This window comes from Schistocerca nitens, chromosome 8 (assembly GCF_023898315.1).
Source record: "Schistocerca nitens isolate TAMUIC-IGC-003100 chromosome 8, iqSchNite1.1, whole genome shotgun sequence".
NCBI lineage: Eukaryota > Metazoa > Arthropoda > Insecta > Orthoptera > Acrididae > Schistocerca > Schistocerca nitens.
This window is the reverse complement of record NC_064621.1, coordinates 65,296,950-65,322,397: the sequence shown is the minus strand read 5'-3', so window position 1 is coordinate 65,322,397 and position 25,448 is coordinate 65,296,950. Positions and strand designations below refer to the sequence as shown.

The 25,448-nt window shown below is 39.8% G+C and overlaps 1 protein-coding gene across 2 annotated transcripts in view; it reads left to right on the top strand.

Moving 5' to 3' along the window:
• LOC126198474 (UHRF1-binding protein 1-like) overlaps nt 1–25,448 on the top strand; it is a 458,855-nt gene that overhangs the window by 332,260 nt on the left and 101,147 nt on the right. The window contains exon 16 of one of the 2 annotated variants that reach the window (XM_049934829.1): nt 13,619–13,633. The exons of the other annotated variant lie outside the window; for it this stretch is intronic. Within the exon in view, the coding sequence (XP_049790786.1) occupies nt 13,619–13,633 (15 nt within the window). The remainder of the gene's footprint in view (nt 1–13,618; nt 13,634–25,448) is intronic. 2 annotated transcript variants of the gene reach the window in all.

Below are 25,448 nucleotides of genomic sequence, written 5' to 3'. Positions count from 1 at the left end.
AATTAACAGCTTTAAATGCAGAATGTAGTTGTAGCTTGGCAGATTTTAGAAATCATTAGGGAATTCAGTATTCCGTGATCCACAGTGTCAAGATTGTGCTGAAAATACCACATTTCAAGCATTACATCTCACTACAGACAACTCAGTGGCCAACAGCCTTCACTTAACGACTGAGAACAATGGCGTTTTCATAGAGTTGTCACTGCTGACAGACACCCAGCACTACATGTAATAATCACAGACATCAGTGTGAGACATGTGATAATGTATGCATTAGGGCAGTGTGGTGAAATTTGGTGTTAATGGGGTATGGCAACAGTGACCGACTTGAGTTCATTTGCTAAAAGCATGATGTTACCTGCAGCACTCTCCTAGTCTCCTGACTGTGTAGGTTGGACCCTAGATGACTGGAAAACAGTGGTCTGCTCAGATGAGTCCCAATTTCAGTTGGTAAGAGCTGGTGGTGAGGTTCAGGTGTGGTGTGCACCCCACGAAGCCATAGACCAAAGTTGCCAGCAAGGGGCCGTGCAAGCTGGTGGTGGCTCTATAACAGTGTCAGGTATTTTTACATGAAATGGACTGGGTGCAACTGAACTTATCGTTAACCAGAAATGGTTATGTTTGGCCACTTGGAGACCATTTGCAGCCGTTCCTGGACTTTATGTTCCCAAACAATGATGGAATTTTTGTGGATGACAGTGCACTATATCACTGGGCCACAACTGTTCGCAGTTGATTTGAAAAACATTCTGGACAATTCGAGTCACTGAGTTGGCCACCCAGATTGGCTGACATGAATCCTGTCAAACATTTATGGGCCATAATTGAGAGGCCAGTTCATGCACAAAATTCTGCATTGGAAACACTTTCACCATTATGGATGGCTATAGAGGCAGCATGGCCCAGTATTTCTGCAAGGGATGGCCAATGACTTCTTGAATGTGTGTTGTGACATGTATAATGAACCAATTTTTCATCCATTGTGGGAATGACATTCAACTCAGAGAAAGCACTCTCACGAGATAGTTAAGCGTATGTTTAAAATGTACTGCCATAGATGCTGGGTACAGAGCATGTGGGTAGTGAGTGGAGTATGGAAGGAAGGTGCTGTTCATACAGTTATTTCAGAGGCTGTAAACTCCACAACATTGTATCATGCTTTAATGCAGGTATTTGAGGAAAAGGTAATTATTCAAAGCTTATGTGATCAATAATACAGTATTGTGAAATAGTGATGGTAGCAAAATTTTTTAAAAAATAAATTTAGTTTTGTGACTGAAACACCATCAAACTGTTTGATTTTACCATTCAGTTAATTTAACTTTACCACTCAGGGGTTAATTACTCCCATGTTGGGAACCATTGCTCTATAGTTACCAAAATGTTGAGCTCAGATAGAGGATAAGGTATTAGTATTGTACATTGCATAGTTTTGGGACTAATATTTTCCAGAAAAGGAGAAAAAACAAATAGTGTGAATAAGATTAGTCAAACGATAGATATTTTATTATTATTATTATTATTATTATTATTATTATTATTATTATTATTATCATCATTATCATCATCATCATCATTGCTGTTATTATTTACTCATGCTACATGTTTTATCACAACTCTCGTACCTGTTATCTCAGTAACCCTTCACTGTATAGAATACACTTCCGGAAAAGAAAAATTAGCACACCGTTTTATGGACTTCCAGTTCACTCAAGATTTATTGTTGCAGCAGTACATATGGAGTACATGAAATGATTACATTTACAAATCAATAGCACAAGCAGTTCTCAGGTACCAGGTATTGATCCACACTGAATCATCCATATCAGTACATTGTGTAGCCTCCAAAGGCAACAGTTCAGGCACAGACACTGGCATTCAGTTGATTGTACATATGGCATACCGTGTTTTAGGATACATTATGCCATGCCTGCTCGACTTGTTCGCATAGTTCTGTAATAATTGTTGGTTGATGAGTCACATGAGTCACCCCCCATTCCATCAAATCCCGTGTGTGCTCTATTGGAGACAAGTCCAGGGAAGTTGCAGCATGTCTTGCAGAGGACGTTGAGCCTTACAGGTAGTATGTGGGCAAGCATTAGACTGTTAGAACAACACATCCCCTTCTTGTTGCAAGAATGGCAAAAGAATGGGTCTAACAGCATTCTGCATATACTGAGCGCTGTTCAGTGTCACCTCCAGAAATCCCGAATGTGAACAAGAGTTGTAGCTTATTGCACCCTGGACCAGGAGGCCTGAGGTGAGGTCAATGATATTGGGAGAATACACTCTACAAGACAGTGCTCACCAGGTCTACAATGAATGGCTGTCACTTCCATTCAGGCAGAATCTGCTTTCATCGCGATTCCATCGTCCAAGTGATCCTCTTGAAGTGTTGGCAGAAGAGCCAACACCATGTTGCTAGAGGAGGCCGAAATGCACGCTTTTAAGCTCACGCTTTCTGGCGTGAGGTCTGGAACAGGTCAGAGAAATAAGACTAGCAAAACAGGAGGTAACTGGTTGAATACTTAACTTTAATCCATAAGTGGTGTACATCGCTCTTGATGGTACATGTTATAACCTCAATATAAACTGGTAATGGCGCCTTGCTAGGTCGTAGCAAATGACGTAGCTGAAGGCTGTGTATTTGTCAGTGAACCTTTCCTAGCAAAGTCGGCTGTACAACTGGGGCGAGTGCTAGAACGTCTCTCTAGACCTGCCGTGTGGTGGCGCTCGGTCTGCAATCACTGACAGTGGCGACACGCGGGTCCGACGTATACTAATGGACCGCAGCCGATTTAAAGGCTACCACCTAGCAAGTGTGGTGTCTGGCGGTGACACCACATTCCTCCCCCGCAAATCGGCGTACGGTTGTGTTATAAGGCTTCCGCCCGCCGTGGGGAGGACCTCATGTTGACGTATGCGACGAGGTGGGGAGCCTAACAACAGGCGAGGCTGTGCCACCCGCACCCGGCCATTCGGTCCGAGGGGAGCTAGGAAACGCCGGAAAACCTAGTCCAGGGTGCACACCAACATGCGGTGTATGCGCCCGTAAAGAGACAGGAGGGGCCGAAGATGCAACCTCCATCAGGGCGGGGCAGCCGACGGGAAAAGACGACATCTGGTACGGAGCGGGCAAGAGTTCCATGTTGGAGGACAGCTGATCACGGGAAGCGATCGGCGGCGCGTGACCCAGGGAGGCACCCGGCGGCTGCAGCGAAGCGTCCACTGCGGGCGTCACCGGTGGGAGAACAGGCGGCGGCGCGTTGCCATGGGGCAAAATGGAAGGCAGCGTCGGTAACATCTGGGGATGAGGCGAGCCAGTAGATGGGTCCCCAGGGCGCTGACCGGACGGCACCGTCGCTGAAAGCAGACGGGGAGCGGCAGAACCCGTGCGACGACAGAGGCGCAGCTGATTGAGATGCCGACGCATCTCACCAGAGGCCCCCAAAACCAGATACATAGCACGGCCGAGGCAGCGAAGAATGCGCCCTGCGAGCCAACGCCGTGAACCTCGATAGTTACGATACTAGACAACGTCGCCCGGAGCAAAAGCAGGTGTCTGCCGCTGCACAGGAACCTGATGCGGCGGATGTAGCAAAGACATCAAGGTTCAATGAGGACGACCGTGAAGCAACTCAGCCAGCGAGTGAACATCTCAGGGCTGAGAGCGATACGAGGACAAGAAGAGCAACAACGCGTCCTCCCGAGAATGCGACTCTTTCAGCTTCAACATCTGTGACTTGAAAGTCCGGACCAATCGTTCAGCGGCACCGTTTGACTGAGGCGAAAACGGCGCGGATGTCAGATGTTAAATACCATTGGCCTTGCAGAATGACTGAAATTCTGCGGACATGAATTGTGGGCCATTGTCGGAAACAATAGTCTGTGGAAGACCTTCAATGCAAAAGATAGCGGATAACGCTTGGATGGTGGCAGATGACGTCGTGGAAGACATCCGGACAACAAAAGGAAAATTACTGAATGAATCGACCACAACTAACCATCTAGCATTCCAGAATGGACCAGCAAAATCGATGTGTAAGCGTTGCCAAGGGGAAGTGGCTTTCGGCCATGCAATGAATTTCCGCGGTGGTGCGGATTGTTGTTCGACACACGCCATGCAAGAAGAGCACATATTCGTAATCGCAGCATCGATTCCGAACCAAGTACAGTGCTGACGAGCAAGTTGTTTCGTTCGCACTATACCCCAATGTCCGTGGTGGAGAAGCCGTAAGACAGAGGACTGTGACGAATGTGGGACCACGACCCTGGACTGATCATTATCAGAACGCAACAGCAAAACACCACGTCATACAAAAAGTCTCACCCTGTGAGCAAAAAATCGGCGAACCAACGGATCCTCGATCTGTGACTGTGACAAGGGCCATTGTGTAGCAACAAAACGCAGAACGGTAGCAAGGACAGGGTCAGCAGCTGTGGCTCTAGCGACACGACGAAAATCAATCAGAAACGATTCGACCACGTCATCGGTTTCCGCATCAATGAACATGCAAGCAAGTTCGGAAGAATCGAACGTTCTATCCTCAGCAACAGGCAAACGGGACAACGCATCAGCGTTGCCGCGCTTAGCAGTGGACCGATACAAGATATCGTAGCGGTACTGCGAGAGGAAAATAGACCAGTGAATGAATTTCTGCGCTGTACGTGGAGGTACAGGCTTGTTCGGATGAAAAAGCGATGTCAAAGGTTTGTGGTCTGTGATGATGGTAAAGTGACGACCATACAAGAAATCATGAAACTTTGTAACACCAAATACTAGAGCCAAAGCTTCTTTCTCGATCTGTGAATAATTTCTTTGCGCAGACGAGAGCAATTTGGACGCAAAGGCAATAGGGCGATCATGCGATCCATCTTTGTGCGCAAGCACAGCACCAATCCCGAAATCAGATGCATCTACCATCAACAAAAGGGGTTTCTGGGGATCGAATGGCGTAAGGCAAGTATTAGAAAGCAACGCCGATTTCAACTGGCGAAAGGCGCGTTCGCATTCCGTCGTCCAGACGAACGGAACACCTTTACGGCGTAAGCGATGAAGCGGAGCTGAAATGGAAGATGCCTGTGGAACATATTTGTTATAGTAATTTATTTTTCCCAGTACACTCTGTAGCTGCTTCAAATTCTGCGGCAAAGGCAAGTCCTGTATGGCATGGAGGTGCTCCGGACTCGGATGTATGCCTTAGGCATTCAGTACAAGGCCCAGATAGGGTAAGTCCCGAGCAAAAAACATACATTTGTCCTTCCGCAAGCGAAGACCATTTTGTCGCAAGACTTGAAATAATGTTCGGAGATTGGCTAGATGTTGTTCTTCCGTCTTTCCGGAGATCACAATATCGTCCAGATAGTTCACTGCAGTAGGGACCAATGCACAAACAGTTTGTAGATATTGCTGAAACAATGCAGGGGCGGATGCACACCCGAATGGCAGTCTTTTGAATCTATACAAACCAAGATGCATGTTAACCACCAAAACTCGCTGGGATTCTTCGTCCACCGGTATGTGCAAGTACGCATATGCTAGGTCCAACTTCGAAAAATATTTACCCGTGCACAGTTTGTCAAAAAGATCTTCCGGGCGGGGTAAAGGAAAAGTTGCAATCACTCGTTGTGGATTCACTGTTGCCTTGAAGTCCACACAAAGTCTCAATTTTCCGGAAGGTTTTGGCAAAATTACTAAGGGTGAGGCCCAGAGAGAAGCCTGCACACGTTCAATCACACCTTGTGATTCCAAATCGTTTAACGTTTTTGCGACCTCATTATGCAATGCGTGGGGGACATTGCGCGCTCTGAAAAATTTCGGTTGCGCATTTACTTTCAGTTCCAAATGTGCTTTATAGTTCTTAGCGCAACCAAGGCCCAATGCAAAAATGTCTGCAAACTCCTCACATAGACGAGAAACACTGGCTGAAGGCACAGTCTGGTTCACTGATAGGACCTGACTGACTATAGACAAGTTAAACAACTGAAATAAATCTAAACCAAACAAGTTCACTGCAGAAGAAGAACGAAGGACGTAAACAGACACAAGTTTTGTTTGTCCCTTGTATGTTGCAAGAAGGCTGCACTGTCCTAACACAGGGACATTCTGACCGGAATAACTATGTAACTTAACATTTGCGGCACGCAACGGAGGTGTGCCCAGTTGTTTGTACGTGTCTTTATTGATCAATGAAACTGCAGCTCCGGTATCGAGCTGGAATGGGACCACGTTGCCGTTAATGTCCAAGTCTACAAAAAGTTTATTGTCCTGCTGACGACAAGAGCGACTGTCTCGTGCAATGTGAACTGACACTGGTACAGAATCACTTGCGACTTGACGGGATTTCCTGCTATGTCGACGCACACTATTTGTGGGACGAACACAGCCACTGTTAGAAAGAGTGGGACTGGGTGGAGTGGAATGAACTACATGAATGTCCATGGGCGAAGGTTCACGAGCCTGAGTATTCGTGGTTCGACTCCGATTCCGGCGCGAAGCAAAGGGCCTGGAATGGTTGTGAGTGTCCGATCTAAGCTTTTTCTGGCAAACGCTCTGAACATGTCCTTTTTTATTACAGAAAAAGCAAATAGCTTCGCGTGACGGGCAATTCTCACGCGAATCTCTAGTTGCACACCGCGGGCATGACTTTAGCACTGCATTTGCGTGCTTGCGCGGCACACGTAGCGGAGAGCTTGGCGGTAGCTGCGCGGACGGGCGCGAGGGCTGTTTACTGTTATGTGCAGCACGCCCGGCGAGCCGGTTAATGTGACACACGGCTGGCGAAGTTGCAAATGATTCCTGAGCAAAGTCAAGTGTGTCTTGCCTATCCAATATGTCCATCACTTGTTGAAGGGAGCGATTGACTAGTTACAAAATCTATTCTCTTATAAGAACATCAGAAACGTTCTGTGCAGTTGCATCACATACCATTGTCTCTGAATAAGGGAGTCCACATTCACACTCAAAAGCACAATCCCGAGTAAGGCCTTGCAAAGTTGCAACCCACTCCCGATTAGTTTGACCGGCCGTACGTTTTGTACGAAAGTACGTATACCTTTTGGCAACTACATTGACTGAGTCTTTGATATATGCATCTAATGCAGACAAAATTTCGTCGTAGGACAGAGTTGCTACGTCGCGTCGGGGAAATAATTTCACTATCACTCGGTACGTGGACACGCCAACACACGAAAGCAAAAAAAGGCTGCCGCTCGTTACCTTGAATTCTGTAGGCGGCGAGATGGAATCCAAATTGGCGTGACCACTCCGTCCAGCTTTCCAGTGCCGCATCAAAAGGACGAAAAGGTGGTGCAACAGCATGTTGTGGCTGCGGTAGCGGTGGAGCGGCGGCCGCTGCATCGTTTTGCTTTGCACGTTGACCCTGGACGAGCTGTCCAAGGGCATCCAATAAGGCCTGCGTCTGCTGATTCTGCAAGCGATAAAATTCGGACAGTACATCTGGAGATTGTGGCGAAGCCATTACACAAGTAAATTAGTGCAATAGAAAGAAGAAGACCATTTTTATACTCGTCGCCATATGAAGTGTTGGCAGAAGAGCCAACACCATGTTGCTAGAGGAGGCCGAAATGCACGCTTTTAAGCTCATGCAGTCTGGCGTGAGGTCTGGAACAGGTCAGAGAAATAAGACTAGCAAAACAGGAGGTAACTGGTAGAATACTTAACTTTAATCCATAAGTAGTGTACATCGCTCTTGACGGTACGTGTTATAACCTCAATATAAACTGGTAATGGCGCCTTGCTAGGTCGTAGCAAATGACGTAGCTGAAGGCTATGCTAACTATCGTCTCGGCAAATGAGAGTGTATTTGTCAGTGAACCTTTCCTAGCAAAGTCGGCTGTACAACTGGGGCGAGTGCTAGAACGTCTCTCTAGACCTGCCGTGTGGTGGCGCTCGGTCTGCAATCACTGACAGTGGCGACACGCGGGTCCGACGTATACTAATGGACCGCGGCCGATTTAAAGGCTACCACCTAGCAAGTGTGGTGTCTGGCGGTGACACCACACCTCTGATGACACCAGTGAAGCCCTGCATGTCAGTACTGTGGCATGAGTGGCAGACAGGCTAGAGGTGTGCATATCCATAGTCCCACTGCTATTAACTGATTCGCAACAGTTTGTGTTGACACATCTGGGCTCACAACCTCTCTTATCTGTGCTGTGGTAGCTGTACGATCTGCCACTGCTGCCCTTATAATACGACAATCCTGGCCGGTCTCTGTGCCGCATGGATGTCTAGAACTTCGTCTACGGGTGTGATGATGTTTGCATGACCATACCAGCATCATTGCACAACTGACACAGCACATATAATTTGTGTGACAATTCTCTGAAAGAACCATACCTCCACTCGGAAGGCCGAAGTTTGACCCCTTCCAAACTCACGCCCAGTTGCATCTCCATTACATGGTTTTCTGCTTGCTTCACACATTTGCACCACACTGAGTCTGTTGGCTGTGAGCATTCCTCATTAAAATGTAGACACAGATGTTGCTCTGATAGCTATGCTAGTATGCTGTGTGTTGGCAGACGACACAGAGATCATCATCAGTACATCTAGTAACCCCCCCCAGGTGGCATATGCTGCCATTGGATCAAAATCCATGTCGTCTTTCCTGGGTACAAATTTTTTTTTCTTTTCTTTTTTTCCCCCTGACAGTGTATATTGCTTACGAAGGACTTTTTAACTGCCTTTTAAAATATGTCTGTTTTAATAAGGTTTTTAGACTACTTGGGCAAATAATTGTACTATTTTAGTCCTTGGTTTTGAGTTGTATGTTTATTCTTTCTTGGTAAATGTAAGTTGATTCTAGCTCTTGTTCCATTGTCATTGACAGCTGTTTGTGCAGTAATTAAAAGTATTATTTGTGATGTGCACAGCTGATTGGTAAATATACTCCCACAGTGCAGTTAAAATCCCCAGTGTTTTGAACAGATCATTACAGTGAGCTTGAATACTATTTTTGGTTGTTATTCTTATGGCCCATTTCTGTAGTTTGAAAACTGTGGTAATAAAAGATACTGGATGTTGCACATTGATGACAGCACTCTTAGAGCATAACGTGCTGATGAGATTTTTTTGCAAGTATCTTAGAGTGTTCACACCATTTCAGCTGAGAATCAATATTCATTCTGACAAATTTTGTGTTTTTTATGTGGTTTGTAGAGTGTTACCTACATTTAATTTAACATTTTCATTTTCTGTCTTCAAACTGAAATTAATGGAATTTATTTTGTCTTCAGTGTCAGTTTATTGCATATCAATCAACTGTAAACTTCCTTGCAGGTTTCATTTGCTTTCTCTGCAAGACTTCCCTTGTTTTCTTAGTAACTATAATATTCCTATCATTAGTAAAATGAATTTTTTTCCCTGGGTAACACTATTGGAAAAATTGTTTACATAGATCAGTTATGGCATTGGCCTTAATGTAGTACTCTAACTCCTATTATTAATGTATTTTTGTCTGAACAGTTTAATCTCCTAATAATTCTGACTTATTTAATAGAATCGTCAAGTATCACTTTTGTGAATTCAACTGTGGCTTATTCTGTACTTCTGCCACTCCGGAGAGCAGATATATTATATTTATTCGAGTAATTCATTACTATTTCATTCATAACGGATTCTATTTTTGAGAATGATGATTGCAGGGAAATTGGCCAGCAGTTTCCTGTGACCTCTGTATTACCTTTCTTTTGTAGAGGCACAACTCGTATCTGTTTCAGATATTCTGGAAATTTCCCTGGTGTGAATGATTCATTTATTATGTTTGTTAAGGGAGCTTCTGTGCATTTTTTCAGCACACACATTCCTCTGAGCATACTGACATTACTTTTTAGGTTTTGTACATTTTTATTGACTTCATACTCTGCTGTAGGTAGTACTTAATGCATAATTATTTACAGATGTTTTATTTGCTTTGGGGTACTTTTTGTTATGATTTCCATGCAATACTTGAATAATGTTCATTCATGTAGTTGCATGAATTTGAACCTGGAGAACAATGACAGCTAGTGATACTAGTCAACATTCAAAGTCAGCTTTCGAGATAGTTATTTATGAATTGATTAGATACTGCAGACTATTAGGAATTGGAAGCTATGACTGTAGACACACCAGAATTCAATGCAAATTAGCAAAGGGGTCAGGGGACCTGCCATTTTATATTTAAAAAAATGACTTTTTAATAGAAGATTAAGTAAGAAGAAACAGTTGGTGAAGAATACAACAAAATGAAAAGGAAGAGAAGAGAATTAAAGAAGTGGAGTAGTATGGAAGGCAACCATTATTAACATTACTTGAGGCCAGTGTGGCTCGGTGGTTAAGTGCCACGCTACAGACCCAGATCTGTAGGGTCTGATCCTCAATCGGTCCTAGGATATTTCTCTGTCACTCATATCTTCTTCCCCTCCAGGAAATTCTTGTTAATGTGAAAAATGCTGAGTTGGACAGTGGTTCAGAGCTGCTGATAACTATGCATCCCTTTATAAGTATCTGGGTAAATGAGTTCAAAGGTCAGAAGAAGATGGGGGTTACCTCCTCCAATAGGACCATGCCTAGTAAACTAATATTGTTTCCAAACCAGTGTTTGAATGGAAGACAGATTTACCTTTTAAAGCTGTTGTTGTTGTGGTCTTCAGTCCTGAGACTGGTTTGATGCAGCTCTCCATGCTACTCTATCCTGTGCAAGCTTCTTCATCTCCCAGTACCTACTGCAACCTACATCCTTCTGAATCTGCTATGGGATGTAAAAAGGGAAAGATTATGGAGAATACATGAACTACAGTTGTAGGTCATGAATTGAATAGTTAATCACACATAAAAGAGAACTAAGCTTCCAAATTGTCTCAAAAGAAAATTTTACAGTGTGTCCCTTCACTTTGCCTTCTTGTGGTAGACACATACTTTAAATATGAAAATGATTCAAGAAATGGCGAGTTATCTGGGGAACAGTAGAGATATGCTAGATGGAAGTTACTGTCAGAGAAAGGAAACAAGTGAATCATTCTAGGAACAAACTGGTGTGGAATATGTAGTCATGACTGCAATAAGAATGAGACATAGCCACACAAGTGGATAGTTGCCTGGACAAAGTAAGTATTTTGGTGGATTCTAAGACATAAGAAAAGACTGAAATACAAAATATGGAAGGAGCAGGAGCAACATGTATGTATTTAGCTGAAAATCGCAATGCATGAAACAGCCTTCAGGAAGCCCGTATCCAAATGTCTTATGGTTAATGTGGGAATTATGGTGATGAATAGCTCTTTTTTTTTTTTTTTTTTTTTTTTTTTTTTTTTTTTTTTTTGGGGGGGGGGGGGGGCTGCAGATTATTAAGTATTGTGCTTATTCACTCTTGTAGTCATAGAAATGTTAACAGTAGTCTGTGTGAGGAAAGCTCATGCTAACTAGAAAAAGAATGCGTCAATGAGACTCAGTTATGATCAGCAAGCAGTGAGACAAGAGTGAAAATAATCAGGAAGATGTGATTGTCTAGTGAAGGAGTATATTTTGTAAGTGAACCCTGATGATGGTGGACAGTTACATAAATTAGATTTATTCTGTTGGATGGGTCCCACTACAGAAGTGAGGTAACATTTTTAAGTTCCTAGAACGACACAAATTTTTTTACAAGAAACAGCTATACGTTTGCTATTTTACTATCATGGGTAAGTGGCCATATATAGTCAGGAAAAGTTCAATAGTATAACCATTGCTTCAGGATGTGTTCAATTTAACTGTGTTCTTGCTGGATATGTAGGTAAATAGTCACTTAACATACGTAGCAGTAATTTGTGACAGAAAATGGACAGATTTCCTTTTTAATGTGTCCATATGGAACTTATATTTTAAAGCACAAAAGTAGATATATTTCTTCACATAATTATTGAGCCTCTGTTTCACTTAAAGGGAAAACTGCTTGCCCAAAGCATGGATTGACATTGGTTTGCTTCACTAGGCATGATCCTGTTTGAGGTGGTATGCCCTACCCTTGCGATAAACTGAGTTACACAGCCAGCCAGTTACATGAGGACCTACAGTTTAAAGTGGACTCGAAACCAAAGGGCTACTTTGCATTTTTCCCATACACATATCACTGCCAGGGGTGGAAGAAGTGATAGTTGATAGGGAAAAAATTCTAGGACTGACTGCTGATTGAACGCTGCAGGTTTGAATATGCAGTCTAACATCTTCCCACTGAGCTGCTGAGCCACCTGTTTATTGCTTACCAGCTGATTATCTTTGTGACGAGTTTACTCATTGAAATATTAAGAATGATCTCTCAACCTTTCAGTTATATCTTCAGACTATCTCACACTATACATATTTTCATTCCTCTTCGTCTGTTATAAGAGAATTAAATGGCTTTGAGGCCTCCAATTTAAGTCTCTTTTCATTCCTTTCCACATTCCTATTAAACTTATTAGTGTTTCATATGACACTGAAGAGAAATATTTTTGAGCTTTTCCTGTGTTAACTGCATTAATCTTAAGAATGTTCATCTGTTGATGAGTGAATTATATTTTCTCATATTTTGTAGATGGGTTACAAACTTGAATATTTTACTACTTGTGGGTTGTAATATTTTGAGATGCCAGGGACACAAGGTGTGGCACACTCAGATTTGATGGTTCAATTACATGTTGTTGTTCTATCACCTTGAGAATTTTGTTGACATTATTTTTCAATATAACAACTGTTGTAATACTTTAATTGCAAATAAAATCATAATAATACCAAAAACGTATTTTTCATGAAATAGGTAATCCACTTCAACTTAGCTCAAATCAGTTATAGGATATAGTCATGTTAAGTAATTTTGTTTTTCAAGTGAGCATTATTTGTAATGTTTATGTGTACCTTAATTATTGAGGTAAGTGTTGAAAATGATGATGGAATGTTTTCATTTCAGTATTGTTTTGAGACTGAATGGTTTTAGAAATGTGTTTTAACTTCATCTGTTTCATACCTTTTTTAACATTTGTATCATTCTATTTCTTTTTTGCTTATTATTTAATTTTTCTTTCCCGCTTCTTGCACCAATATTTATTACAAGAAATAAAAATCATTTTGTGTTAATCAGTATGCAAAGAGATACAGAGGCTTCCCTCCTTTCTGGAAATATTATCTGTGACTGCTACAGTAATTAAATATGCATTCCAAAGCAGACTGTTCTCATAAATATACTTTTTAATTCTGTATTTTTATATTGTGTATTGCTCAGTTTGGACTGATACGGGCTACAGTATAAATTCTATTGGATTTTCTGTCTCCTTTCCTCTCATTTTTAACTGAGTGAGAAAGTACTAATTAGCAAAACTCATTTATTGGAGTAATCTTTGAGAGTATTGGGAGCATGTAATGTAAATACACAGTTTGTGTTTGGTATCAGAAGCAGTTTTTTGCAGAAGAGCTCAAAACTGGGACAAGGAGCATGCTTTTGTGACTTGGAAATAACCCAAATGGTCTTACCATAAGATTTACAAAATGCTTTTAAATGACAGTACATACATACATACATTCTTTTTCTCTGTACATTTTTTTGCATGCTTCCTGCCTACGGTCTCTTGTGAATGTTTTGTGTGGCACACATGGCAGCCTGCCAAAATCAAGGTATTAGCAATCTTCATTTCTAATTTGAACGCTGCTTGTTATATGCTTATATTGTACTTCAGTGATTGTGCAGTAATTTGGCTTTAATTTCCTGCTAACTGGCATAACAGTTAGTAATATGGATCACATGATAGTAGCAGTATGAAATTTCACAAGGCTGAGAGTATAAATGTAGATGCATCATAAAAATACTAAGATGATAATGTACAAGCTTTCTTTATAGTTAAGTGCACATTTTTTTGGCACTGGGTGTGGTTTGAAAATTCTGCATGGCCCACACTATGATGCTATATTAAAGTTATACATTCAGGAGGATCATTTTTTATCCTCGAAGTAACATCTTTTGTCTAAAATTTATATCACAATGAATGACAAATTATTGGTGTAATGTTATGAATATTTGATAATGTAAGTGTACATATAATTATTTATTTTTCTATTGGACTTAGGGATGGGGGGTTAAAAGAATGAGTGTTGTCAACGAAAACTAGTTATCTTGATTTCATTGTACAAAGGATCTCCCAGTCATTAATAGTAGTTAATTCGGGAGAAAAAAAGAAAGAAAAAATGTGTTTCAGAAATAGATGACAAAATTGGACATTTCTTTGAAATTTACTACTTATAGTACTGCCCCCCTACCTTCCCCCCCCCCCCCCCCCTCTCTCTCTCGCTGTCTCTCTATCTATCTATCTATCTATCTATCTATCTATCTATCTATCTCTTCCCCCCCTCCCCCCTCTCTCCCTCCCCCTCTCTCGTTTCTGGATAGAAATTTATATATCACCTAGCTCTAGTTTTATCAAAAAACAAAGATGATGTGACTTACCGAACGAAAGCGCTGGCAGGTCGAAAGACACACAAACATACACACAAAATTCAAGCTTTCGCAACAAACTGTTGCCTCATCAGGAAAGAGGAAAGGAGAGGGAAAGATGAAAGGATGTGGGTTTTAAGGGAGAGGGTAAGGAGTCATTCCAATCCCGGGAGCGGAAAGACTTACCTGAGGGGGAAAAAAGGACGGGTATACACTCGCGAGTGTGAATTTTGTGTGTATGTTTGTGTTCGTTTGTGTGTCTTTCGACCTGCCAGCGCTTTCGTTTGGTAAGTCACATCATCTTTGTTTTTTGATAAATTTTACCCACGTGGAATGTTTCCCTCTATTATACTAGCTCTAGTTTTGTTAGGTAAGAAATAGATTACTTTTTTTTTACTGCTGCTCAAGAAGCAGATGCTTTTGAAAATTTTGAATTATACATTTTGCAGAATAAACATATCATTGTGCCATTGATTCACAACAGATGTTAGTAAACATAGCTGCAGATGGGTTCCTTAGTTTCTCACTGTTAATACTCCTTCCATCCTTAGTTTCACTGATTTCTGAGGATTAAACTATGGTCCAAGATACATTTTTGTGCCTGATGTTTTGTCCTCTACTATAGAAGGCTTCCCCAGAGGCAGTTGAGACATAGTTAGTTAAGTCTGCTAAGGAAACTGCTTTAAAAAATGAATCAATGTATATTGTAATTACTCAGGTAACTGAAACTGGCAGATTGATTGTTTGTAATTAAACAATGGTTAACCCACAAAGTCTTCTGAATGTTGCCAAGGATTATGAAATCATGCCAGCATTGGTTATGAAGCAATTTCAGTCCTTCTTTTCCGTTACTCTTGTTTTGTGCTCCTGAATTTCTCTGACCTGTCTACATGTCCTGGCATTTTAGTGATTGGCTCTTAATAAAACTTTAGTGTCAGAGTAAATTGAGTAGTGATATTTTGGAACAAGATCGATAATTGAATGTACTGAGCTAAAGAAGTAGATTCTGCAAAATCTACTAATACACAGAAGAACAAGATTGATGGGTTGCAAGAGGAGAGTATTACTGTTCTACATTCTGATACAGATCACGTTGTTATTAATTGATCAGACATAGGATTGTCAAAGAATTACGGAGCCACGATAGCCAAAAGAGGCATGGGAGGTGAAGGGCAACTATGCAACAGGCCTATCTAGAATCCCAACAGAGGATATCTTTTTCTACTGTTGACGGAGAATATGTCTCTTACCTAATCCAGCTGCAGATGAAATACCCATCAAATCAGCCAGGACATTTTCTAAGAACAACCTGCCTTGCATGCTTAACAAAATGCAAGAAGAAAAATCTTTTATAATCAACAGAATTATGAAAAGAATAGTTGCTACTCTCCACTTAGCGGAGGCACTGAGTGACAGATAGGCACAACAAAAGGATTGTCACAAAATAACAAAACCTGTGTCAAAAATAGACAACAGACTGACACATACACACACACACACACACACACACACACACACGCACGCAAATGCAATTCAAACACACACACACACACACACACACACACGACCACAGCCTCTGGCAGCTGAAGTCCTGCCAGAGGCTGTCGTCATGTGTGTGTGAGTTGTGTTTGTGTGTGTGTGTGTGTGTGTGTGTGTGTGTGTGTGTGTGTGGTCTATTTTTGACAAAGGACTTGTTGGCCGAAAGCTTATTTTGTGACAGTCCTTATGTTGTGCCTATCTGCGACTCAGCATCTCCAATAAATGGTGAGTAGCAACTATCCTTTTCATAATATTGTTGCAATCCAACCTCGATTTTCTATTGTTTGATTTTTCTTCTATAATTAAGTTTGATAAAGACATTGTGCCTCAACTGAAACATTATAAGGTTGTAATGTTTTTTGCTGTCACCTAGTGCACCTGGAAATCTCGGTCAAGGTAAACTGTGTTAGAACTTGGCCATACTCTTCGTTAGACATATGAACCAATTCAGCACAGTCCGAGTGCCTAACTTAAGGGATTGCCAAACAGTTGGCATTTCTCCCACAACTATTTGCAGGAAAAACTGCCAGTTACAGTAAAATCTTTGCTCACTTTATCAAAAATAAATAAATAAATAAATAAATAAATAAATCGTGTAATTTAGTCCTGAGATAATATGATCAGTTACAGTGTTCTATCATTATTCATCATGGTTCCTCTGCTGCCAAAGTTGGATTGTATTTTTGCAAAATATATTGCAAATGACTCTCATCACTGTGTCACATAAACTTACTTTGAGTGGACAACAAACTCTAAGAGCAAGCTGATGGCATGTCTGTGGGGAAACCATTCAGTTTAGTTATAGTGAATTTTCATATGGAAAACTTGAAAGAAGCAGCTCTTTGGATGGCCAAGAATCAACTGTATCTGTTATGATATGTTGACATCAATGTTTTCATATAGCAGTTGACAATTACAGCATACTCTTGGTACATTACAGTTTCCTATTTTTCATTAGTCATTGCAAGACATCTATCTTGCTGCAGGCCCAAGATAAAATAAATTTAATGATATTTATTCAAGCACACAGTTCATAATGCAAAATGAGGGAAAGTGAAGGGAGCAGATTCCATTTTTTGATGTATAGGTGCTTCTGCATCTACTTGACTACTCTGTAATTAACACTCAAGTGTCTGGCAGAGGGTTCATAGCATCACTCCCAAACTATTTGACAACCATTCCACTCTCAAATAGCAATAGAAAATATGGACATGTAAATCTTTCTGTGCAAGTTGTGATTGATTTTATTTTATTTTATTACAATAGGCATTGCTCCCTATTCAGGTCAGAGACATAAGTATCCACGAGAGGGAGCACTAGTAACACTTCCCCTCCCCTCTTCCCAAATGGATTCTGGAGTTCAGAGTTTTTATTCATACATTCAGAAGATAACCATCAGTTGCCTGGGATATAATAAGTTTTTTGTGCCATCTATAGAGTATATATATTATGATACATCTGAAACTGACCAAATCATTTATTTAAAAAAATAAAAAATTAAATAAAAAGTAATTTTAGAAGCTTGCCATGCCTGTAAAATTTCTGCAGTTCCCGTGGCTGGAGTCAACAAAATAATTTTGCATTCGGGGGGGGGGGGGGGGTTTGGTGGCTGAAATTTTGTGAAAAGATGCCACTGCAACTAAAAAGCCTTTATTTTCATGTCAACTCACTTTTCATATCTATGATACTCTCACCCCTATTTTATGGTAATACAAAACAAGCTGCCCTTCTTTGCGCTTTCTTGGTTTTCTCTGTTAGTTCTGCCCGGTAGGGATTCTATACAGTGCAGCAATACTGCAGAAGAGGACAAACAAGTGTAGTGTTGGTAGTCTCATTTAGTAGATTTGTTGAATCTTCTAAGTGTTTTGCAAGTAATACTAACTCTGTGGTTCACCTTCCCTACAATATATTGTATGTGATGTTTTGGCTTTAATTCATCTGTAATTGTAATCCCTAGGTATGTAGTTGAATCTACAACCTTTAAATTTGTGTTATTTATCCTGTAACTGAAATTTAATGGATTTTTTCCTTAATACTCATTTGGAACAGCTCACACTTTTTTTTATTGTTTAGGATCAACTGCCACTTTTAGCAGCATGGGGATATTTTTTCTAAATCATTTTTCAATTTGCAATGACCCTCTGATGACTTTACTACTGGATGGTGAGAAACAGAATTATCTACAAATAGTAGATATCACTTCAGTTTCACTAGATGACTTCCAGTCAGTTACTATAAACTGCAACATTTCCTATAGAAAATCACAAATCAAGTCACACAACTGAGATGATGCTCCATAGGCATGCAGTTTGATTAGAAGCCAGTTGTGGAGAACAAATCGGAAGCCTTCTGGAAATTAAAGAATATGGAATAAACTTGAGATCCCATGTTGATAGCACTGAATACTTCACGTGAATAAAGAGCCATTGTGTTTCACAAGAACAATATTTTCTTAATCCATGCTGGTTATATGTCAACATATTGTGTTCTTTGAAGTATTCTGTAATATTAAAAAATCCTCCTGCAAACCTGTCTTTGATACAGGGCTGTAATTTAGCAGATTGCATTCCTATCCTTGTGTATTGGTGTGACGTGGCTTCCCAGGCTTTAGGTTTGGATCTCTCATCTAGTGAACATTTGTATATAATTGCTAAAAATGGAGCTATTTCATCAGCAGATTCGAAAAGACCCCATTTGTTATACGATCTGAACCAGAAGACTTGCCACTATTAAGTGATGTAAATAACTTCGCTACCCTGAGAGTATTTACCTCCAGATTACTGTTGTTCACAGCCATTGTTTATCTGGATCGTGGAATGTTTGGTGCATCTTCTTTGGTGAAGGAATTTTAGAAAACTGTGTTTAGTAACTCCACTTTAGTGGCAGTGTCATTGGTAACATTACCATTGTCATCACACACTGGAGGTATTGATTGTGTTTTGCTGCTGGTATACTTAACTACTGCTGTTGCAAGTAATGTTTCCTTACAATACAAGTAAAGGGTAGCTTTGTAATTAACCAGCTTAATTGAAGTATACTAACAGATATGATTTTTAACTGGAGGTACAAGGGATTGAGAATTGAGTTCCAACTTTTCTGTGTGAGAAGGCTGTAATTACTTCCAAACATAAAACTGCTATGTTCCTTTGGTATCCTTTCTGTGATCTCCATATGCTTGACATAAATGAAAAGTAGGAAATTCTTAGCTGTGTGCAATAAATTTTTGTAGGCTATTCAGGTACGACATGCAATCTTTAAATAATCATTTTTGTATAGTTAATGTGTAGTGTTTTATAGCCAAATGGAAGTATCATAATTCATTTAATATTTCCTCATTTAAAAAATATTTTCTTTGGATGCATGTTCATACTCTCCACTTCAGTTCTCTCTCTCTCTCTCTCTCTCTCTCTCTCTCTCTCTCTCCTGTTTAATAATGTAGAGCAGTGATAGTCAACCAGGCCACCACCACCCACTATTAGGCATTCCAGCTGTCAAGGTGTGCAGTAGGAAATTGGGATTTTAAAAACATTTTCCTTAGATTTTCATAAAATTTTTACATTAAATTTTTTGTAAATAATTTTTGTTATATGCTTTGACACGCTGTAACTGTTCATTACGAGTTTTGTGAAGTGAAGTTACTTTCCTACTTTATAAATCAGTATTAAAGTGGAATCAACGAGTGATTAGAAAATTTCACTGCTACGAGAGATAGAAAAGTTGGCAGTAGGTAAAATACGTTGGATATCCCTGATGTAGAGCCTTTGATTGTGGTGTTATTTTTGCTCAGAAAGAAAGATCATTTCAGGGACTGAAAGAATAACGAACCTTATGCAAAGATTAAGTAGATCTCCACATTTAATTCACCCCAACGATGATGAATCTTAAAATGGTAGAACAGACCTGGAAAGACCCTACCATGGGTGGTTGCAGTGTGTATCATAGCAACAGGTGCACCTATTGAATGCACCTTAGTAAAGCTGGCATGTTATTAACAAAGTGTTGCAATGAATTAAATCCAGGATGCACATGTGATCTGCTGCTGATCAAAAGTAACCTAAAAATTTTCTTCTCTTGCAGTTACTGGCAGGCAGAATAAATCTTCTGTGTGGAAGTGAGTCTTATCTTTTCTCTGTGATTGTACTGACGTATCAAATTATTTTCCCCATGCTGTATGATGTTAGCCAGGTATTTGTATAAGAGAGAGACAATGGGAGAGAAAGTGAGGCACTGGATTTTGCAGTATGGCCAATCAAAGTGAGGTGAGTTGAGGTGTGAGCGCGGACCAGTCACGCTCAGGTATTTGCACATCCAGAGTCTGGACAACAGACACGCTACAAGTTTGCAGCTGAATGGAGTAATGTTGGGCTGGCCACTAGTAGCTCAGTCACCCCTACAGTAGGCAAGCTGTAACTGGTCAAACATAGAGCATTACAGCACTCTATTGCATACAGAGTGCAGACAAGAATTTACTCCTGCTTGGCAGCCGTATCTTTAAGCAGTGAACTGATCAGGGGTCACATGGGATCACTGGGTATCCCTCAGATCGTGACATCCACCCACCCACCCGTCCATCCACCCACCCACCCGTCCATCCATCCAGCCATCCATCCATCCACAGTGATTTTCATTGGCAACTGCCTCAAGCTGCATGAGCAAAGCCAGAACTGTCTGGAGCTGTGAGTGAAGGGTCTCCTTGCAAACACAGCATTCATAGACCCTGTCCATACTGACGACACTGTAAACTTACATTACACAAACAAAAGAAATTAAGATTAAACTTCAGAAGCACAGAGATTAAGTTCAAAAAAGTAGCTCGCTCCTACTAGATGCTCATAATTTAATGAACAAACAATCTAAATGGCTGGCACTATTCGAACAGAGGTGGGCTCCACACTGATCTGGCCACAGTGGTCACAAGCCTTACAGTCATGCTGCAGACAGTCTAAATTTACACTACACAGTTACTAAACAGATGTCTACACCTCATAAATACTCAAACACACAAGAAATTACGATCTATAGTACAAAAGCACAAAGAGAGAGCTAAAACTTTAGGGCATAGTCTATAGAAAATCCACTCATTTGCGTAGGTACCTTCATAAAACATCCAGCCACCAGACCATGCAGAAAAAGATAATGATTAAGACATTGGTGGACTGGCATAAAAGAAAAGAATCTGTGAGCCACAGTACTTGGAGGAAGAACTGAATCAATTCAGAGATACTTTCAAAAGATATGTGTACTCTGACAAAGTGATAAATAGGTTGGACCAAAAGAGAAAACCCCACTCCCCAAAATCCCTTGCACATGCAGTCATGTGTACATAGCAACTACAGTACAAAAGGCTTAAAGAAGACAAGGGCTGTTGTTATCTAAGCATTGTGGATAAATTCATAGTAGAAATCTATGTAGTGCAACCAGGAAATCACCAAAATTGATTCTCTGATACCAAAACTTTGAGGTCAAAGCACTGCCATGTTAAGCTGTTTGTATAGAGTGTAGAAATTCAGAAACACAAAAACGCCTTGAACGGAAAAGGAGGAGGACTGAAATTAGACAAGTTATGTGTACTTAGTGCTAAATAAAGCAAATACCACTAACGCCTTTGTCATAAAGCTCCATAATATACATCACTTCAACTCGGAAATCTTTAGCAAGAAGCAAATGACTTCACGACTTGAGTGCTATATGGTTACAAATAAAGTTTTGCAGTTTAAGCCTGTAAAAAAATTCAGTATACATGAATTCACTTCTTAAAGTAATTTGCGCTGGAGAATCAACTCCTGATATCTCTATTAGCTCTGTAGATGTTTCCCCATGGTAGGAGACAAAATGTCACACCCCAAAAAATTGTGTTGGACTGTGTGTCTAATTTCCAGAAACTCAATGTCACCAGGTATGTAAACCCAGTTGCGAAAGCCTGTAATGTACAATTGAGGCTTTTTCCAGTCTCTACGTCAGTCTTTACTGATTTTTAACTATGTGTTCAAAAACAATAAAAATTCTGTATGCAAAAATAAATAAATAAATAAATAAATAAATAAATAAATTACTAAAACCATGATTTAACTAGGGGCATGATTATCTAAGAAATGAATGACTGTAAATAAGGATTTGAAGAAAAGCAATATTGTTTGTTGTCATATCAAACATAGGTGAACAGGAGAAACAGGCTTCATTGAAAAGAATATCTCGAATTTTGTGCAAAACTTTGAAAATTTGTTTGTAGATGTATTTGATTACAAACCTGTACCTTATTTACAATTGACAGTGAAGTTTTACAGTTGTGGAAGTGATTTCCTTGGGAAACTGAACCATTCACACCTAAAGGAAAATTTAAAATGAACTACAAAAATTAAAGCCAGAGCAAAATGTCAGGGGTGAATTAGTTGCGAGAAAGAGAGAAACATTTAAATGAAAGAAATTGTTCTGTCTTGGTTCTTGTTTCACTTATCTTTGTCAAGTAGAGGGAGAGAAACAGTATATGGTGCAAAAGATAAAGGAATAAAGAGATACTAACTTTCAATCCAAGGTTGGGAGTAAAGAACAAAATGCTTGATCAAAATCTCACTACCATAGGTGACCAGACAGTAGCAGCAACAAATATTTTGATAATTGCAACAATTTAGCTGTAAGCAGTGCTGTTGTAATTGTACTAACAGCAGCCTTGTGATGAACATAATATCACTATGCCTGAACCAAAACAGATAATGGCAATTATCTAAATTTGCCAAATTCCCCTTCAAATGATATTCCTCGAACAGACTATTTATTTTTGCGTGCTTTTCTAATAATATCCATCACTGTGAGTTTGATTTTTTTCTAGGGAAATCAGCACCTGGGATATATGAGATAATGGTGAAATGTCGTGACACACAATACATATTATGACAATAGACAACAAGTCTCAGGTATATTACCACTTGAGGTAGCTTTAAATGTGTATCAATGTCAAATAGGAATAGGGTATGTAACATACCCAGTTAATATTGCATGAATTCCTTCCCTGAGTAGTAACATTTCAGTGTCAGAGCCTCATATAGCTTTCTTTAAATGGACCTAAATTCATCTACATTATCTTGTTCCCTTTTAATTTATTATAAATTTTCAATCCCTTGTATAGAGACCCCTGTGCATACAATTTGAGGCAGTGGGTGGGTACCATAAAATTTTCTTGTATCATGTGAATGAACAAAATGGTTACCCTCAAATAATTCATGTCTGGTAGACAAAAAGATAGTAATTTCACACACACACACACACACACAGAAGAGACGGCACTATGTCTGTTGAGTTACCACAGAAAATAGTGCAATACAATTGCAATACAAATTGCAATACAATTGCAATACAAATGGATTTAAAGTAGCTTGTATATGCTATTTTTTGTGTGTCCATGTCAGTTACAGTGGATAGTATTTGCTTTCCAAATGTTCCTCACTTTCCTTGCTAGGTACACAAATGTGTACCTGCCATCTCAAATTTTTATACAGATTTGATCCTAAGAATTGACTGAGTCAGCTTCTTCTGTATCGTGGTTGTTGTAAAAAAATCTGAAAGTAGTCGCATATGCTAATGCGTTAATGCTGAACTGATTTATGCTGGAAAAAAAAATAGTTAAAATTTTGGCAACCAGGTGCAAATCTGGCACTGTACAGCATCTTGTCAACATTCCCGGTGCTGGAACAGTGTAAACATCAATTAATAATAAAATCAGCATTATGCACTTCACACTTGTGTGACCTTTTCTGCCCACGTCCTGTCCCTAATCCAATCCATATGGAAACTTTTTGGTATCTCTTTCTCGTATTCACAGTGCCATATTTTCAACCTGGTGACCAAACCTAGAACTAATTTTTTTTTTACTAGCATAAATTGGGTCTGCTTTAACGAATTAGAATATCATATAATAACAACAACCAACACTGGACCTCCGTTAGTAGCTGCACTTGAATTACAAACACCCAATATGTAATTACAATAATAGAAAGAAAAATGTCATTAATTACTCTACATTGTAGTTGTCTTTAGTACAAAAAGGGATGCACAGTATGATGACTATCCAGTGACATAAAATGTCTGACAGACATCAAAGTAAAATTTGAAAAGGAACTGAAAAAGTTTCTCCACGACAACTCTTCCTGTTCTGTGGAAGAATTTCTGTTATCATAATTGATAAAAGTTGTTGCGTAGGAATTGATAACTCACATCTGTATATTTAAAAAAATCTCAATATATTCAACATTAAGCCATATTTAAGAATTAATTTGTAATGTTAATGTAAATGACTGATTCCACATCATTACAATTTCTTGTGCAAAATCGTCCAAACACTGTTGACTGTGAGTAAAGTTAGCTATCTCATATAAACAGAGCTGCGAGCAGATGAAGACCACTATTCTTAAACACTGCAAATTATGTGTGTATTTCAGTGATTGTTGTTTGGCATACAATCTTATAGGATTTTCTATAGGTCTGTTAATGACGGGAAACCATCAGGGATGTGGAATAATCTAGTATATAACTGTTAATTCAGTATAGGCCAGTTCTGAATGTGCTCTCCTAATGGGTAACAGTTATGAAGTAAGGAAATGGGGATTGACGCTAAGGTAATTACAAGATATGTATTTATTCCCACTGCAGAAGCTCAGTGCAATTGCATTCATTATGTGTATAATGCCCACAGTACTGTGATACACTGAAGATGGTTTATTTCACAACTTCAATTGTTTTCACGTTGGTTAATGACATCACACTTCATAGATAATTTCTGTATGTACCACTTCATTAATTTCACATTGCTTTTAAGAAAGCGAGTTTGTCAGCGGAAAGTTCTTTAAATCACTTTTCAACTATGGTGTAATTTCCTACAAGAATTTTAATATATTATGGCAATTTATTGAAATATGTGCTTCTGTATGTAACTCCTTGAAACTGATGTTGAACCCTTGAAGTCTTTGTAGTTATTGTTATTGGTCTTGGGATTATAGTAGTCTTTTTGTTACTTTCTGAGGGTTGTGGAGTCTGGTTCTGTTGTGAAGTGCTATGGTTGATTCTAGTCAGACGAGTTAATTTTCGGATTCTTGTCTTATTTCTGGGTGAAACAGGAATTTGATTCCATAAGCAGGTTAAGTTTTACAAGTCATAGTGTACATCCCGATGCCAAAAGATTGAAAGCAACATCTAATTTGAGGATGGACAATGGCACACGTAAGAATCACTGATATGCGAGCAGCAACCCTTTCAAGCTTCAGACTATCAATATTAAATAAGTTGGTATAACTGAAAATATTAAGCCTGAAACATGTGGAAAAAGAAAGGAGATTAAATTTAACAGCAAAATATTAGAAGCCAAAAAGTGACCCACCCTCCATCCCTCACTGCCCCCCCCCCCCACACACACAAAAAAATCACTCACCCTCCCTTCCTCCCTCTCCCTCCCTCTCTCTCTTTCCCCCCTCC